Below are 19,434 nucleotides of genomic sequence, written 5' to 3' on the forward strand. Positions count from 1 at the left end.
CTTTATTATCATGCGAACTAAGTCCACCTGCAGGGTTTACATGATAATCCTTATGAGCTCCTCAAAGGGACATCATTAGCCTAAATATTAGGACACAAATTTCTTCTATAATCAACAACACACCATATACATAGCATTATCTCCCAACTCATCGGGCCTTTTGATTTAATGAATAAATCTCACCCTTTGATGAATTTAAGAAATACATACTAAGTATATATGCTTGTTATTATATAGGGATTAAGAGCATGCATATCTATAATAACAGATGTCTAGTTTGATTATATAGTCAATATAAATCGAATGACCTCAAACGATACTACTCAATACACACAAAGTGTACTAGTGTAATTTAATAGTCAAGATAAACTAATACTAATTACATTACAACCATTTCAATGGTTTATCCTAGTCCATCTTGGTAGTGAGCTACTATTTATAATTTATAAGGAACTAATAACATGATCTTCTGTGTGGCACTACACACCATGTTATCTACAATATAAATTAAGTGGACAACTGCATTAACATATATCAGAAATATAAAATACAAATAGTTGACTAAAGTGATTCTTATTTTAAAATAAATATTTATATAAAAAGTTAGGCTTATAGTATACATTCCAACACATACACCCAGAGCTGAGGCAAGAAATTTTACATGGGCTTTGGGTAGATGTACTTCTTCACACAAATCAAGGAAGACGATAGAACGAACTAAGTCTGGGGGGGCATGCATTTAGAGATAGTGTACATAAATAAACTATATTTTATTTTAAATTTTGATTTTTATAATTTACTTTAAAATTTACTTTGAAATTTGTTCATGGTAGATAACATATCAATAATCACCAACAACATCTTAAGAGTTTGTCCTTTTATAAAAATGCTAGCACTTCTTTTCTAGATGATTGTTTGGATACTTGTGGCTAGTATTTCAAGGCGCTATGTCTTTTCCTATCTACCATAACAGGAAGTGAGCTAGCATATCTTGAGAAAGTTGAGACATGACCTAGTCTAAGGATCTCTTTCACTTATGCCTAATCTAGGAGGTGGATTAATTTTAAAATTAGTCATGATTCATGAGACCGGACTAGTACTAGTATTTCCAAGGTGACATTCTATTACATTTTGGTTACTGGATCAACTCAAGTTATGTCAATTCATTTGGAAAAATTTTGAACCTCAAAAATAAAGCAATGCTTCAAACTCAAATGCTTCTCTGATTTCAAAGCATCTGCTACAAAAAAATGAATGAAAAAGAAAAAAAGAAGAAAATAAAGGGGATAAAAAATAGTTTCATGAGTGAAAACTTGTCAATTACCCCTTTGAGATCGATAAGGGTTACTGAGGAAATAATTGCTATGTTTCTCTTGATCTTGAGGTAATCCTTTGAGACCTTATGCAATGGAAGGGATGACCCTAGCCTGTGGCAGGTAAGTGTCTAAGGCCAGAAATATTTAAGAACATGGTAGCATGACGACTTGACTTTAAGTAGGATTTTGATACTAAATAGATCAAGATCACTTTTTGCACTGAGCACAGAGAACTTATTCTTAGGCCTTATCTTAATGATTTCGAGTATCATGCTCATCATTGTTAAGATTTGATAGAATTGGATTGATGTGTTATGAATTATGATGCTGCTATGTGTTTTTACATAAATCTATAGGCATGTTTTACTTGAGGACAAGCAAAAGTTTAAGATTGAGGGTATGATATGTGTAGGGTATACATATATTTTTACTACTTTTATTGCACATCTTTATCAATTTTTATGTTTATACTCTATGTTTATCGCATCCTTTATTCATGCACTAGGCACATTTTCTTTATTTCCTAGTTCGGAGTTCTACTTTCATACTTTTGCATTTGCAGGATAGAAATCGGTGTGAAACAAGACGGAATGAAGGAAGAACAACACAAGCCAAGACGAGGTCGTGCCTTCCATACAGAGAAGTTCCTTCTCCAGGCCGTGCCACTAGGCACGGTCGTGCCCCAGAAATAGAGCCACAACATCCTCAGGTTGCGCCTACAAGGCACAGCTGTGCCCCAGAAATAGAGCTACAACTGTGCGGGGTCGTGCCTACCAAGCACAGCGGTGCCTTCCTTCCAGGTCAACAGCTTCTTCAAACTTTTCAGCAAAAATTTTGCTCCAAACTTCTCTGTCGTTCCATGAGACACGACCATGTCGCTCCGAACTTTTCAACCGTGCCATGGGGCACGACCATGTCTTCCTTGGAAGCCTATTTAAATAACTTTTTAGAACTCTTTTTGAGGGAAGCCATTAGAGGACAACAAGGAGGTGTTGTAACCACATTCCGAGGGGGAATTTACTATCACATCCATCTTCCCGAGGCTACTCCGCCCTTCCATCTACCACCGATGGAGTAGATCTCTTAGATTCTATGATGTAGGAGGAGTTGAGATGTAATGGATGATTTTATTCGATGGATTTGTATTTTCTATCTTCTATGACATGCTTATACTTTGTTATATGGAATTGTGTCTCGTACGTATTTGGTGATATTTTGAAGGCTTGATTTCATATAGATGGAAGTGAATTATAATTTACAGGAAATCTTAGGATCGTATAACCGGGGTGCCTTGTGACAATAGGCGAACCTTTTTAATCGGACTTTCTGAGGAGATTCTTAAGCTGTAACAAATTCTCATGAGGGATAACTAACGATTATTGATTACTAGGAAGAAGTCCTTAATTAGGTACTCGATGGCAGATGGTAGGATACCAATAGTATTGCCAGAGTGCCCAGTGATAGCAGGAGAGCTATAGAACCAGACTATCTAGGTATCATCTCGAACTAGTGATCATAACATTAGAGATTCATGATTTAGTTCCAATGAAGCCTGACAAGGTCTAATTGGGTAGCTTGGTTAGAATCCTTACATTGATATAAACATTAAGGAATAACAAAACATCTATGATACTATCAACCATAATCTTAAGGAATCCAAAATCCTAGGATTGTTTCCTATACCTGTCATATAGTTGATTCCTTTTCGTTCGAGGATTAGGTCCTTCAGTTCTTCTTTTTTCTCGCCCCAACACCAAAATCCATTCGTTCACAACTCTTTTTATGTTAGTCTAGTGATTAATTCCACGGTCTCTGTGGTTCGATATCTTTTATTACTTGACAACAACCGTACTCTTGCGGAAGCCTATCAAGTCTAAACTTAAAAGTTTAATTAAAAATTATAAATTATTTGCTCTATTGGATTTAGATTAACCTCTAAGACACTTAGAGAGTTTGCCTTGTGGTTAATAAGGAACCCTAAGGAAGTGTCAGATTTAGGGGGAGATCCAAATCGAAATAGTAAAATTTTTTAAAATTATATTTCAAAATCATTTTAAATATTATCCATTATCATTTTGATTTGGGTCAAACTCTAAGACACACAGGGAGATTGCTTTGTAGTTAATAAAAAGCCCTGAGGACGTGTCAGGTTAAAGGGGAGATTTTGACTTAAAAGGATAATAACTAATTTTTCAAAAGCTATCTATTTTAGAAATACCTATTTTGAAAACACTCTTGAAAAACTATTTTGAAATATTTTGAAAACATTCTTTCAAAAATTATTCTGAAATCTATTGAAAAACTGATTTAAAAATTCTTTACAAACAACAACAACAACAACAACCAAGCCTTATCCCACTAAGTGGGGTCGGCTATTAAAAATTCTTTACAAAATCATTTTGAAAATCTTTTTAAAAGTTATGTTTGAAAACAAATTCAAAAAACATGCTTTATGGTATTACTTTTGACAAGTTATTATGAAATATCTTTTTGAGATACTCTTTCAAAAAAATCATTTCAAAATTTATTTTGAAAACTCTATGGAAAAATTATTATGAAATATTTTGAGAAAGTCCATTAAAACTTGGTTTGAAAATTATTTTAAAAAATTATTTTGAAAACTACTATAATCTTTCAAGAATTATCAAAACTAAGTTGTAACCATATGCATTACCATGATTGTTGGCGCAATATTAAACAAAAAAAACTACTCAATCTTTTTGATGTGTGAAATGGGGGAGAAGAGACTCAAGTTAAAAATATAGAATTCTCCCAGATTGTTAAACCTGACCTGAAATTAACTTAAAAAATTGTCAAACATCAAAAAAGGGATATTGTTAGTGCAAGGAGCACTAGGTTTGACCCTAGAGTTTCGATGTTTGACAATACACCTAGGTCTGATCAGTTTGACTAAGAGTTGATCCAAACAAGACCTATTGTTTGGATATGAGTGAAGTCTAGGTAAGTCAGTTTAACCAGAAGACTAGCGAGAAGTCCTAGTCGGTTAGATAGGCAAAGTGAAGTCCTAGTTAAGGCTAGGCAAGGAAAGTCCTAGTTGAAGGTTAGGTAGTGGAATTCCTAGTTGGAGGCTAGGCAATGAAAGTTCTAGTGTGGAGTCTCGGCAAAGGAAGTCCTGGTCTGGAGGACTAGGCAAAAGTCTAAGCAGATCAAATGCACCAGGTGAAAGTCCAGTCAGGTCAGGTGGATCAGATGGCTAGCGGGAAATCTAAGCAGGTCAAGTGGACCAAATGTCGAGTGAAAGTCTAGGTAGGTCAGGTGGACCAGATGTCTAGTGGCAAATCCTGGGGGTCAAGGATCGAGGTTAAGCAAAGTCCAACAAGTTTGAAGGACTTGGTTGGCAAGTAAATTCTCCTGAGTCGAGTGGGTAAGGGCGCGTTCCTAGTATAGGAATAGTAGGTGTCAAACTGACCCAGAATTTCATTGAAAATCTGAAGTTATACCCACAGGGTAAGGCTTAGGTTGCTTGCGTGTTTGTATGCTTGTCTTGCAGGAACCAGGAGTTGGAAGCAAGATGGAGAAAGTATAAATAGAGCAAACAAAGGCAGCTGAACCAAGCTTGGGGTCAACTCAGGTCAAACTCAAGTTGATAGGATCTAAGCGCCCTAAAAATAAGGTTCGAAAAGGAGACCACTAGTGGTAGACACCTCCCATACATAGCCTTGGACGTACTAACCCTAGGAGGTTAGGAACCAAGTAAATCCGCGACTCCCAGCCATTTTACTAATTTCGCTGCTTAGTTATTTCTGATAGAACAAAAATGAACGAACGACGAACGCGCTATTCACCCCTCCCCCCTCTAGCGTGCCCCACCGATCCTATAAAAAATCCTCTAAAAAATTATTTTAAAATTATTTTTAAAATTTATTATGGTATTTCAAGAATTATCTAGACTAAATTGTGACCATAAAAAAACCTTTATTGTTAGTGCAAAATAATAACTTTTTGATGTTTGAAAGGAGGAGAAGAGAACTTAAATTAAAAATCTAGAATTCTCCTAGACTTATAAACCCTGATCTCATTTAAACTTAAGAAATTGTCAAATATAAAACAAATATAAAAAGGGACAGACTATTGGTGGAAGGAGTACTAGTCTGTCTCCAGAATTTTGATGTTTGATAATACACCTAAGTCTGATATGTTTGACTAAGGATTGATCTAAATAGAACATGATGTTTGGATATAAGCAAAGTCTAGTTAGGTCAGTTTGACCAGATGACTAGCAAAAAAGTCCTAGTTGAGGCTAGGCAAAGGAGAAGTCCTAGTTGAAGGCTACGTAAGAAAAGTCTTAGTTAGAGACTAGGGAGGGAAAGTCATAGCTAGAAACTAGGCAACGGAAGTCTTATTTGAGGCTAGGCAAAGGAGAAGTCCTATTTGACAACGAATCTGATTTTTTCGTCTCCAAATTGGCAATTTCATCGCCAAATTGGCAACGAAGTCTAGATTTGTCACCAATTTAAATGTCACGCGTTGCACATTCGCAACGAATAATTCATCCGTCATTGAATTAGCTACGATTTTATTTTTCATCATAAAATTAGCGACGAATATTTTATTTGTTGTAAATTAGTGACAAAATATATTTTCATCGTTATTTTACTATGAATTTTACGACAAGGATATTTTTCACAATGAAAGTTGCGATGAATTTAATATATTGCTAATTCTGTAACAAAATAATTTTCATTATAAAATTTATCATAAATCGGCTACGAAATATATTTTTGTCACTAAATTTATTATAATTTTATGATAAAAAATATTCGTCATTAAAATTAATCCCTAATGTTCCTTATTTTATAGTGCTTCATTGTTGGATTTTGGGGACATTATTGCACAAAATTTTGAAATCCTCTTTATTATTGTCTTATTATTATTATTTGAATATTTGACTAGTTGGAGTATTTATGTAAATGATTAATTTATTAATAAATTATGCATTTTGATCCTTTTATTACGATGACGAACGGACCAAATTTGGAAATTTTTAATTGACAGAGCAGCACCAAGTGAGTAACAAACTTAAACGATAATTACATGTTTATATAAGGAAGAATCTGATTCCAGCAGCAGAAGAACTACTCCATTAATTCCATCGGTTAATTAAACAATGTTGGACATTGTCCTTCTTCTAATGCGACCCTGAAATGTTGAACTCTAAGAGCATGTTTAGTAGGACTAGCTCGGCAGCTGCAAGATTCACTGCTCTGAAACCCCAGATGGTGGCACAAGCAAATGGCTTCCGCACTGGTAAGCTCCGCTGCTGACCGGAGATCAGTTGCCACTGAGTTATCCGACGAAATGCCGGACGTTGACAGTGGAGAAGGGAGAGAGAGGCTAAGGCTCAGGCTCGTGGAGAGATCCAGGTTCAGGTCGGGGCATATTTTTTTTCTCGACTCTTCCTTAGGCACGGAGGCGGCAATCGCTTTGGGGGAAGACGACGAAGTGGCTTGCACAGACATGGGAAGGTGAGTTTGTGGGTGGATGCCTCGTGCGATGAGCTTGCGTTTGATGTGCGTATTCCAGTAGTTTTTTATCTCGTTGTCTGTCCGTCCAGCTAAGTGCCCCGCGATCACGGACCATCTGCAAGCGCCACAAATTAAATCAAAAAACAATATGATCAGTACTACATGTTTGAATGAAAATAGAAGTATTCGATATATGTATATATTAATTATTCTATGCTGGATCGGAGTTGTTTACTTGTTCCCTAAAAGGGCATGGAGTTTGATAATGAGTTCATCTTCCTCTTCCGTAAAGTTACCTCGCTTAAGATCAGGCCTGAGATAGTTTATCCAGCGAAGCCGGCAGCTCTTGCCGCACCGAAGAAGTCCTGCATGCGAGTAGAGTAAACAACAGCGAGAGAGAGATACGTGTATGAGGTTCATCGACTAAGGGAATTGAGGAAGCATGACAAATTAATTAAAACAGGTGAATATATATATGTATGCATATATCGAGCTAGTGATCGATCGATGCATATATATATGCACAAGAACTGCAAGGGAGAGACCTGCAGCTTTGGGTAGCGACCTCCAACACCCTTCCCCATGGGCTTTGATGTGGGAGATCAGCAGCTGGTCCTCTTCCTTGGTCCAGGCTCCCTTGTTGGTGTGTGCCTTCTCACAGCAAGGGGACCTGCCCATGTAGGTGAAGGAAGGAAAATGCTAAATACGGTGGCAGGAGAAGTGGGCATCCTTCCTTATGTATATATAAGGGTTTCAGTACTTTAATAATTTATTTATTTTTCTGAATGTGCCTCATCCTAGTTCTATTTGACCAAGTAGGTAGCTCTACCCACCCCACCCCCACCCTTTTAATTAATTATATTGCATGAATGCTTTATAACTAATTCTCTCTCAAACTTTATCTCCACTTTTGTCGTTTTGAATGTGCATGCTTATTCTTTGATGCAGATAATTAGAGAATAAGAAGATGGTTCAGCTACAGTAGCAGTGCCCACCTGGTGTCGAGGCCATTGCTAGCTTTTCCATTTATTTACTCAATATTATGAAAAAGTTAAAGTTGTAGTTGAACTGTATTGGTCTCCTGCCTCAACCATAATGAAGTGATCGAGATGCCTTCCTAGTCACTACCACGCACCATATCTCCTCAACTGTATTAATGAATTGGTTGGTTGAGAATTCGAAACAGATGATTGGACTGTATCAACCTAACCTACTCGTTAGATTGATGGATGCTGATGCCTTGGTGTTCTGGTGCATACGGTCAGTAGTATATCCATCAGTGATTCATCATCGCTTGTATTAACCGATCGAGTACAATCGAAAAAGGTTGCTGCTATGAAATAATTGGTTCTTTTCATGGATATAAATGTATTTACAACAAACAATCTCTATGTACAAATTAATAACATCAAGCTTATTCGAGCAAATGCCATATGCCATATGAATAATATATGTTTTATACCTAATTAACTTTGTTGGAAACATATATAATGATCAACTATATATACATTTTGCAAGGGATCGATAAAAAAACGCCTGACCATTTATACAAGCTGTCTAACAGAATTTATGAAAAGTATTATTAAATATCATATTATAATTATAATAGTTACAATAAATATTAATTTTCTAATAAAATTTTTAATGATTTTAATCAATTATAATCGGTATCATGCTGCTATATATAGTTTTTTTTCTTGGCAAATTCATTGGGAGTTGGTTCACTACAAAAAAAAATATAGGTTATTAGCAACAAATTTTAGTAATAAAATATTTTCGTCGTAATTTGACGATGAAATTAGCGATGAACTCTTATTTCATCGTCAATTTGTGAAGAATTTGACAACGAAAATAATTTAATTACGGAATTAACAATATAATGATTTTCGTCGTGAAAATCATCCCTAAATTTACATTTGTCACAAAAATCATCGCAATTTGGCAACGAATCAGTAATTCATCGTTGGCGACAAAATTGACGACATCAAACTGTCATAAATTCAACCCTACAACAAAGTAGTCTGGTGGCAAAACAGTAGGTAGCCATGTATAACTACATACATCCTGTGGCCAATATGTCTATCCTTCATACTTGTCCCTGAGTATAACTCCTATATACTCTTTGAGTACCTCCATGAGTATCACTCTCATACTCTGAGTATCACCACTCCACGATGATGAGGACACAAGACATTGACTTGGCTACGTACAGGCCATACAACCACCATCTCGTGATGGAAATAGGGACATCCTAACCACCTATTTATAACTTGCCATTACAGGCCAACTATCAATGATGATAGACCCACAACATTGGTGATTACAATCGTCACCATGCACCATGATGTTATGATCAAGCAATAATAACCAATATCAACATGCATAGACAATAGATCTTAATTGATCATAGGTATCATAACCAAGGATAATAAACAATAATCACGTAGATAACCAAAGGTTCATACAAGCAACAGTATAACTAAGGTATCCAATTAACAACAAATAGGAATATGATTAAGGTATTAAATCAACTACAAAATAAAGATAACATGCACTAGGAAAGAAATATCTTGTATTGATCAAGTACATGGATTACCCACCTGATGTGTCACATGTCAAATATAACCTCGTATATAACAGAATCAAAATCACGGTCCTCACAGACCTGATCTCTTCTCTCCAATTCCTCGCAACCAAGCTAGGCTTCCTTTCGCCCTCTTCCTCTCTGGCAGCATCGAGCAGAGGACGGAGTCCCCTCCGGCAGCACCCAGCAGACGATGATGCTCCTCTCTGTCAGCCGACGCAAGGGAGGAGGGAGGCGGTGGGCTGCTCTACATCAGGGAGCGCGAACGATGGTGACTAGAGGAATCGACGTTGGCGGTCGGGCGTCTTCTCCACTCAACGGGCGGTGAAGGGTGCGGTGGACCGAATTGCGACAGGGCGAGGAAGGCGGCGGCGGCGCTATCCTCTCTGGAGTGGGTGATCATGTAGAGCGGCAGCGTCAGGCTGTGTAGAGGGGCTATCGAGGGAAAAAAAAAGGCATGGTGCAGATTCCCCATCTAGCGTTTGCTGCGTCGGCGCTCGACGTTTAAAGCCTGCAATTAACGAGGTTGTCGGTGCCGAACGTGGGCGTGCAATGACATCCACGTCGGTTCTAGCAAAATCAGTCATTGGCATCGTGGATCGTGCAGAAGGCAAATGCCGATTTCAGTTATAACAAGGTGTAAACAATAACTTTCAACCGGGATTTGAGTTTAGGCTAAACCGACTTAAAAACCTAGGGTTTATTGTAACCATTGAATCGATTACTGTAGCGAATCAGGTTTAATCTTGATTTACTTGGTTCACTAACCAAACGACCTTCGATTTGACCCAAACCAGTTTTGTTTAATTCATCTTCGCAAGAAAAATCTTCTCATCCCTTTTATTTTATCAAAACTTCTTCCATCATGAACCAAACCAAGTTGGTTCAATTTAGTTCAAAATTAAATTGTTTGGTTCACTAACCAAATAATCTCTGATTTAACCCAAATTAGTTTCGTTCATTTCATCTTTACAAGACGAGTTCCATTCTCTACCACTAGCAATTTACGTGCTTAACCTAATTCTAGATCCGACCCATTAACCTAAATGGGCTTGGCTAATTTGGGCTTCAACCCACTTAATCTGGTCCAATTAAAAACTCAGCCTTTAATTGGTTAATCCTAACTATAAAATTTATAATATCTTACATTCTCCCCCACTAACAAAAATTTGATCTCCAAATTTTCTACCTAAATTTTCTACTTGCGTACTATAGCGTAGAAATACCATAGTAATTCAGATAATGCTTCAAATGACTGATCTCCTATTCCGTTGTGCCTCCACTCATGTCGTAGCATTAACGTGTCCAACTTCCACGCTGGCCGATTGGGTGGCTGAATGGGATACAGTTTGCCTCCACTCTAGCTGAAGCTGACTCTGAGGTACTGATGTCGACGAATGAATATACTGTATACTAATGTGCAGGGCCATAATAATATAGATAATATCTGCTATAACCACTAATATAAATTTCCTAACAAATATAGAAATACACCATAAATACTTACTAATTACTGCTTTGGAGATCTTTGCCATTACCAATCCCATCTCACAACCTAGATTGAGTAACACAAAATCTGATAAACCAAATACGATAACAAATCCATAAGAAACAACAACAAATCCAACAGAAACTACATATGGATTTTAAAATCTAGGACTCAACTTAAAATGTTCTGATACCAATAAAATTGGCATCAGCTAAATCAAAAATATGATAAATTCCAAAAGAATTAACCTGCTCTGATACCATAAAATGAGTATCAGATAAACCATAAATATAAAATCCCAAAGGAATTGAACTCGCTCTGATATCATAAAATTGGTATCAGATAAACCATAAATGTAAAATACCAAACGAATCAAACTTGCTCTAATAGCATAAAATTGGTATCAGATAGACCAAAAATATGACAAATTCTGAAAGAACCTAACCTGCTCTGATACTATAAAATTGTCACGTCCCGAGAGATGGCTGTCCAAAAAATTTCGACAGCATCTCCCTTGTAACAATTCAACTTTTCCTGAATATAGTTTAACATAAGGCTCACACGACCATTTTACAATATAATACATGTATTTAATCTGCTAAACTGTATGAGTAAAGGCCCACACGGCCACACCTTAATCCAATACATGCATGTAAAATAGCATACCACAATAATATACCAAAGATATATCACCACAATGATAAATCGACTACGATTTTATGAAAAACCTCAAAGCATACTAAAATGCATTATAACTAAACAACGATAAACAACAAGTCTACGAAATCAAAAACTACGCAAGAGGAAGTATAACCACAATGAAATCCATATAAACAGATACAAATCCAAATCTAAATCCATACAAGGTAAAACCAGACAATCGAAATACTTCTCCAACTATGAGATGGCATAACCGATAGATCTCCTCTAGCATCAGCAGTAATCACCTATCTACTACCTGAGGAGATAAAAAAAATCTCAGGGTATGGATAGTAAGTACAAAATACTTCATGGATAATCCAACTGTTAGTGCAGGAAGCACTAGCAGATCAAACCTGAGTTTTGATTATGGAACCAGGATCAAGTTAAGTATGTGGTTTGGCTAACCAGGTTGAATTGAGTGTGCAGAAAACAGGTTAAGTCCTAGTGCTGCTAGGCGTGAAGACTTGGCAGAGTCAAAGTGCACCAGGCAGAAGACTGGACTTGGTCAGGAGGACCAAGTTGCAGAGGACTGGACTTGGTCAGGAGGACCAAGTTGCAGTAGAAGAATGGACTGATCAGGAGGATCAGTTGCGTTCAAGTCCTGGGGGGCAACGACAGAGCCGAGCAAAAGTCCAACGGGTCAGGAGGACTTGGTTGGCATCAGGTAAATTCTCCCGAGGGGAGTGGGTGAGGACGCGTTCCTACGAGGAACAGTAGGCGCCGGTCTAACCCAGGATCTCACCGGAGATCCGAAGTTAAGACTCGAAGTTGGTTCGGTGAACCGACTTGCTCCTTTACATGTTAGATTTCCACTAACTTGTTGTGCAGGAAAGAAAAGCCCGACGAAAGCCAACTCCGGACGAAAAACTTCATTTTTCGGGTCTGGAGTCGACCCAGATGGACTCTGGAGTCGACTCCAGCCGAATCAGCACGATTCCGGAAGTCAGCGCGTCGAGGTCTCCGCCAGATCAGCCTGGAGTCGACTCAGGTGAGCTTCTGAGTCGACCCAGAGTCAAATCTGATCGCCGCTGCCGCCACCGCGACTGGAGTCGACCCAGAACGGGATCAGAGTCGACTCAGGAGGGATAAGCGACAAAAGAGATTAAGTTTTATCCGCCACGTCGGCTGGAGTCGACCCAGATCGTCATCTGAGTCGACCCAGGTCGGCTATATAAGCCCTCCGCGAGCAGCAGCCGAGTTCATTCCATTCCAACGCCTCCAAACTCCGTTCCCGCGACTCCCGAGACTTCCAACTTCGACGTCGGTGCTGTGCCTGCTTCAAGCTACTGTTCCGAACACCGAGACGCCGAAATCAATCTCCGGGGAGCGAACGTTTGGTAACGAAAACTTCAAGTTGTAATTCAATATTGTTAATACTTTGTACTTGAGTTTTTGTAATCGGATTTTCGATATACTTGCTGCCGGAAAGGGGCAAGTATCTTAGTGGATTGCCCAACGTAAACGGTCGAGGACCGTGGGCCTTGGAGTAGCAGCGTTGCGCTGTGAACCAAGTAAAAACAAACCGTGTCAACTTGTTGTTACTTTCTTTCTGTTTTTGCTTCCGCACTTATTATTTAACCGCTTCTGTTTCCGCACTCGAAAGATTTCCGAAAAATCGAAAAGCGTGCAAACACGCTATTCACCCCCCCTCTAGCGTGTTTTCGATCCTACAATTGGTATCAGAGCGGGGGTTCTTGAAAACAGTGCAACCACTGATTCAAGACGCTTTTTCGTAAGTTTTTCGATTATTTAATTTTTTTTCCCGCACTACTAATCCAAGACCAAGTCTTGGAATTTTCTTCCTTTTGTTTTCTTGTGTGCAAATATAAATGGCCCAACAAGAAGGCTCAAGCACTGCACGACCACCACTGTTTTCGGGTGACGATTTTCCATACTGGAAAACCAGGATGGAATGTCATCTGAAAACACAAGTGGAGATGTGGATCATCATCCAGACGGGATTCACAATCCCAACTGGCAATGATGGAAAACCACTCTCCTGCGAGCTCTGGGATACCGCCACTATGAAGAAAATTGAGGCAGACGCAAAAGCCACCCAGACGCTCCAATGCGGACTAACCAAGGAGGAACTGAACCGAGTCGGCCCGATCAGCAGTGCCAAAGAGCTGTGGACCAAACTGATTGAACTTCACGAAGGCACTTCCGACACCAAGGTAAGTAAGCGTGATTTATTAATAAATAAATTATATAACATAAAAATGCTAGAAGGAGAGTCGGCAAGCAGTCTACATGCTAGAATCAAAGACATCCTCAACGGCCTGCACTCGATAGGAGAACGAGTCGACAACCGCGACATAATAAGGTACGCACTTAAGGCATTTCCCCGGAATACCTTATGGGCATCAATGGTAGATGCCGACCGCTGAAGTCGGTCGACCACTGAGGGGGTCAGGCGGTTGGGTTGGACATGGTCGATTGGGTGAGGGTCGGCTGGCGGTTAGGTGAGGGCCGGCGGTGAGGACCAGCCAGGTAAGGGATGGCGGTTGGGTGAGGGCTTGCGTGAGGGACGACAATTGGGTGAGGGTCGACGGGTGTCACGTCCGAGAGATGGCTGTCCAAAAAATTTCGACAGCATCTCCCCTATAACAATTCAACTTTTCCTGAATATAGTTTAACATAAGGCTCACACGACCATTTTACAATACAATACATGTATTAAATCTGCTAAACTGTATGAGTAAAGGCCGACACTGCCACACCCTAATCCAATACATGCATGTAAAATAGCATACCACAATAATATACCAAAGATATATCACCACAATGATAAATCGACTACAATTTTATAAAAAACCTCAAAGCATACTAAAATGCATTATAACTAACAACGATAAACTACAAGTCTACGAAATCAAAAACTACGCAAGAGGAAGTATAACCACAATGAAATCCATATAAACAGATACAAATCCAAATCTAAATCCATACAAGGTAAAACCACACAATCGAAATACTTCTCCAACTGTGAGATGGCATAACCGACAGATCTCCTCTAGCATCAGCAGTAATCACCTATCTACTACCTGAGGAGATAAAAAAATCCCAGGGTCTGGATGAGTACAAAATACTTCATGGATAATCCGACAGATAGTGCATGCGCAAAAGTATACAAACGAACAATAACAAAAAATAGTGATCAGCACTAATAGTGAATGAACTACCATAATCCATATGAATGACATGAATAACAATGACACACATATGCATCAATCAAGAATCAATCAAGTATACATCCAAATGCAGTATTATATATGATCCATTACCTATTTAATGCATACATGCAAGCATATGCATGATGCAACTGCCACACTCATCCCAGTCACGTATATATGACGCTGAGGGTGTCCGACATCAAACTATCATAAATCTAACCCTACAACAAAGTAGTCTGGTGGCAAAACAGTAGATAGCCATGTATAGCTATATACATCCTGTGGCCAATGTCCACTCTTCATACTTGTCCCTGAGTATAACTCTTATACTCTCTAAGTACTTCCATGAATATCACTCCTATACTCTGAGTATCACCACACGGTGATGAGGGCACAAGACATTGACTTGGCTGCGTACAGGTCATATAGTCACCATCTCGTGATGGAAATAGGGACATCCTAACCACATATTCTATAACTTGCCACTACATGCCAACTATTAATGATGATAGACCCACAACATTGGTGATTACAATCATCACCATGCACCATGATGTTATGATCAAGCAACAATAACCAATATCAACATGTATAGACAATAGATCTTAATTGATCACAGGTATCATAACCAAGGATAATAAACAATAATCACGTAGATAACCAAAGGTTCATACAAGCAACAGTATAGATATTCATAAGGTCAACTGAATTAAGGACAAGCAAGGAGTAAACAAGAGTATAACTAAGGTATCCAATCAACAACAAACAGGAATATGATTAAGGTATTAAATCAACTACAAAATAAAGATAACATGCACTAAAAAAGAAATATCCTGTATTGATCAGGTACAGGGATTACCCACCTGATGTGTCACACGTCGAATATAACCTCGTATATAACAGAATCACAAATCATGGTCCTCACAGACCTGATCTCTTCTCTCCAATTCCTCACAACCAAGCTAGGGTTCCTTTCGCCTTCTTCCTGTCCGGCAGCGTCGAGCAGAGGATGGGCTCCCCTCCGGTGGCACCTAGTAGAGGATGATGCTCCTCTCTAGCAACCGGCGTAAGGGAGAAGGGAGGCGGTGGGCTTCTCTACTTCAGGGAGCGCGAACGATGGTGATCAGAGGAATCGGCGTTGGCGGTCGGGCGTCTTCTCCACTCGATGGGCGGCGAAGAGCGCGATGGACCGAATTGCGGCGGGGTAAGGAAGGTGGCAGCGGCGCTATCCTCTCCAAAGTGGGCAGTCATGTAGAGCGGTGGCATTGGGCTGTGTAGAGGAGCAATCAGGGGAAAAAGGAGGCGCGACGCAGGATTCCCCGTCTAGCATTTGCTCCATCGGCGCTCGGCCTTTAAAGCCTGCAATCAACGAAGTTGCCGACGTCGAACGCGGGCGTGCGATGGCATCCACGTCGATTCCGACAAAACCGATCATTACCATCGTGGATCGCACAGAAGGGCAAGCGGGCACAGGTCGCGCGGAAGGTAAGCGGCGATTTCAGTTACAACGAGGAGTAAACAGTAACTTTTAATCAGGATTTGGATTTGGGTTAAACTGGCTTAAAAACCTAGGGTTTATTGTAACCATTGAACCGATTACTATAGCGAACCAGGTTCAATCTTAATTCGCTTGGTTCATTAACCAAACGACCTACGAATTGAGCCAAACTAGTTTTGTTCAATTCATCTTCGCAAGATGAATCTTCTCATCCCTTTTATTTTGTCAAAACTTCTTCCATCATGAATCAAACCAATGTGGTTCAATTTGGTTCAAAATTGAATCGTTTGGTTCACTAACCAAACAATCTTTGATTTGACCAAAATCAATTTCGTTCAGTTTGTTTTTACAAGACAAGTTCCATTCTCTACCACTAGCAATTTACGTGTTTAATCTAATTCTAGATCTGACTCATTAACCTAAATGGGTTTGACTAATTTGGGCTTCAACCCACTTAATCCGGCCCAATTAAAAACTCAGCTTTTAATTGGTTAATCTTAACTATAAAATTTTTAATATCTTAAATTCTCCCCCACTAACAAAAATTTGATCTCCAAATTTTCTACCCAAATTTTCTACTTGCGTACTATAGCGTAGAAATACCATAGTAATTCAGATAATGCTTCAAATGACTGATCTCCTATTCCGCTGTGCCTCCACTCATGTCGTAGCATTAACGTGTCCAACTTCCGCGCTGGCGAGAAGCCTTTACAGTTGTAGCACAGAGACTTAGCTAGAAGAAAGAATACAAAACAATTGATGATCTAACTCTAAAACTCTAAGTCTATTTATAGGTTAAGAAAACAAATCCTAATCGTAGATCGTAGATAGGTTTTGCTCTTAACCATTGATCTGTAGATGAGATCTTCATCGTTGGTCTTTGATAAGCTTGATTTGTAGCCGTTGATTAAATAAGGATAAACTTTATCTTTAATAAAAGATAAAAAGAATTATCCTTAGTAATAATTAAGTATTTATCTTTGTATAATAAAAGATAAAAACTTAATTATCTTTTCTCTTTTTTTTCTTCAAAAGTCACGTCCAAGTTTTAGTCTTTTCGCTGGTCAAATTCAGCGGTCAAAGTCAACGGTCAAAGTCAACAGTCAAAATCAATAGTTTGACTTTTGTTGACTTTTTGTTGAATCTTCGGTTGGGTGATTTCTGGCCAACCGGAGTTAGGCTCACCCGAACCCGACTCCGGCCTTTCGCCCTTCGAGCGTGCTTCCTCCCGGCTTCTCGTCTCTTGGACGTCGCGTACGTCCTTCTCGTTCCACCGGCGTACTCTTCCGCAGCTTTCGCGTCCCTCGAATTGCACCAAGCCCGTCGGCTCACTTCCCCGCGCAACCCTTCTCGTCCGCTACGTCTTACGCTCGACTTCCTCCGTACCTAAGCTCCTGCGCACTTAGCAGAGGGATTAACAAAACACAAGACCTAACTTAACCTGGTCGATCACATCAAAACTAACCAGGGCACCAACAAGAACATGGTGTTGAATTCTTCTAAGGATCAGATAAAATTTGGCTTCAATCAGCTAAAACATCTTTGTGTCGACCCTATTAAAATTGTTAAGAAAACTCTGCATTTTACCCTGTCTATTTATTGATGCAAAAAGAAAGGCATTCTCGAATAAGCATAAGTGGCCTCTAGGTCTGACAATCTATACTCTCTAATCTACAATGGCCAAAAGCGAGTCAAAAATTCTTCAGATCAAAGCATATTTTCCTCTTCTTATATCTCTTTGAGGTGGTTTTTAGGCTGTTGATTCGCGTGACTGTTCCCCTCTTGGGGAACTGATACTCTCCTGGGTATTTTCTCAGGGGAAATATTTGGCATAGATTGTCGTTGCAGAATTTCCTCTACAATAGCAGTCACAACCCAACTCAAATTTTCTACTATTAAGGTAGGAGTTCTTGAGTTGGGCAAGGCAACTGTTACGGGCGTAAGGATACGGGTATAGATCCGACTGAGAGGAAGCGGCCGAGTCAAGTCAACCATCCGGGTGCAGTCGACTTGAGCATTAGGACCCGGATCCGAGTCCCGGGGTAACCTCCCAAGAGGGCTCCATCCAAGCCCGATAGGCCGGTGGATCTGCAGAGGATACAAATAACCCTACCTAGCCGACTCCCGGATAATCCGATTGGGCAGCATACCCGATTCGTCCTAGGGAGTCGGAGCTCATCAACAGAGGATACGGATAACCCCGCCGAACCAACTCCCGGATAGCCCGACTGAACAGCGTACCTGACTCGACTTAGGGAGTCGGGGCCGAATCGTGCCTTCTGTCACTGACCACTCCCTTTCTTGTCCCACTGACCACTCCAGCTGACGAGCACGCTATGAGGTATGGCGATGCGCCGCCTGACGTACGCCCCTGACAACAGCGTGTCCCCAGCATTAAAGGCGTCACTCCTCACCCGTACGGAAAGTACCCTCACAGTAAGGTTCCCCTTGCTTTGCCCGTGGTACGGGCTTCCGCTTCCTTATATAAGGCGAGCCCCTGTGAAGGGGCCAGGTATGCTCACTGTTACTAGCCATTTCCCATTCTCGCTTTCTCTTCTGCTGCAGCTGACTTAAGTATCGGAGTGGTCGCGCCGGCCCCGCCGGCCTTCCTTCTCACGGTGTCTGTGGTTGCAGGCCACCGGTGATCTTCAGCCATCCTTCGCCGTCTCTGCTCCACCGGGATCCTGAGGACGTGTCGCGCGCCCTGAAGTTGTTCTTGACGGGAACATCCTTGGATTAGTCACCTCTGCGGAGGTGGAGACCAAGTAAACAAAACCGAGTTAGCGTTGATCTCTTTCTTTCTCTTTTATATTTTTGCTTCCGCTAATCTCTGTACAGAGAAAGAACAAGAAAAATCGAGAAACGCTATTCACCCCTCCTCTAGCGAACCAACCGATCCTAACAGAATCAGCATAAGTGGCCTCTAGGTCTGAGATCTTGTATACTCTCTAATCTGCAATGGCCAAAAGCGAGTAAAAAATTCTTCAGATCAAAGCATATTTTCCTCTTTTTATATCTCTTTGAGGTGGTTCCTTGCCGTTGATTCGCGTGACTGTTCCCCTCTTGGGGAACTGATACTCTCCTTGGTATTTTCTCAGGGAAAATATTTGGCATAGATTGTCGTTGCAGAATTTCCTCTACAATAGCAGTCACAACCCAACTCAAATTTTCTACTATTAAGGTAGG

General features: G+C 40.0%; 1 protein-coding gene across 1 annotated transcript; it reads right to left on the reverse strand.

The window, feature by feature from the left end:
• Positions 1 to 6,319: 6,319 nt before the first annotated feature.
• On the reverse strand, positions 6,320 to 7,496 carry LOC141827861 (myb-related protein 308-like). Its single transcript, XM_074715197.1, has 3 exons — positions 7,348 to 7,496; positions 7,038 to 7,167; positions 6,320 to 6,917 (listed from the first exon to the last, which is right to left on the reverse strand). The coding sequence occupies exons 1-3, from the start codon at positions 7,478 to 7,480 to the stop codon at positions 6,434 to 6,436; spliced, it is 747 nt and encodes a 248-aa protein (XP_074571298.1). The 5' UTR covers positions 7,481 to 7,496; the 3' UTR covers positions 6,320 to 6,433.
• Between the last annotated feature and the right edge of the window lie 11,938 nt (positions 7,497 to 19,434).

This window comes from Curcuma longa, chromosome 1, assembly GCF_044706935.1.
Source record: "Curcuma longa cultivar G26 ecotype Majalengka, Jawa Barat chromosome 1, ITB_CL_G26_1.1, whole genome shotgun sequence".
Lineage (NCBI taxonomy): Eukaryota > Viridiplantae > Streptophyta > Magnoliopsida > Zingiberales > Zingiberaceae > Curcuma > Curcuma longa.

Excerpts from the sequence above, each read along its gene's own strand:
- LOC141827861 (XM_074715197.1), bottom strand. The coding sequence starts at position 7,480 with ATGGGCAGGTCCCCTTGCTGTGAGAAGGCACACACCAACAAGGGAGCC. Across the intron at positions 7,168-7,347 it reads GTCGCTACCCAAAGCTGCAG|GACTTCTTCGGTGCGGCAAG; the intron begins GTCTCTCCCTTG and ends ACTCGCATGCAG. Across the intron at positions 6,918-7,037 it reads CATGCCCTTTTAGGGAACAA|ATGGTCCGTGATCGCGGGGC; the intron begins GTAAACAACTCC and ends TGGCGCTTGCAG.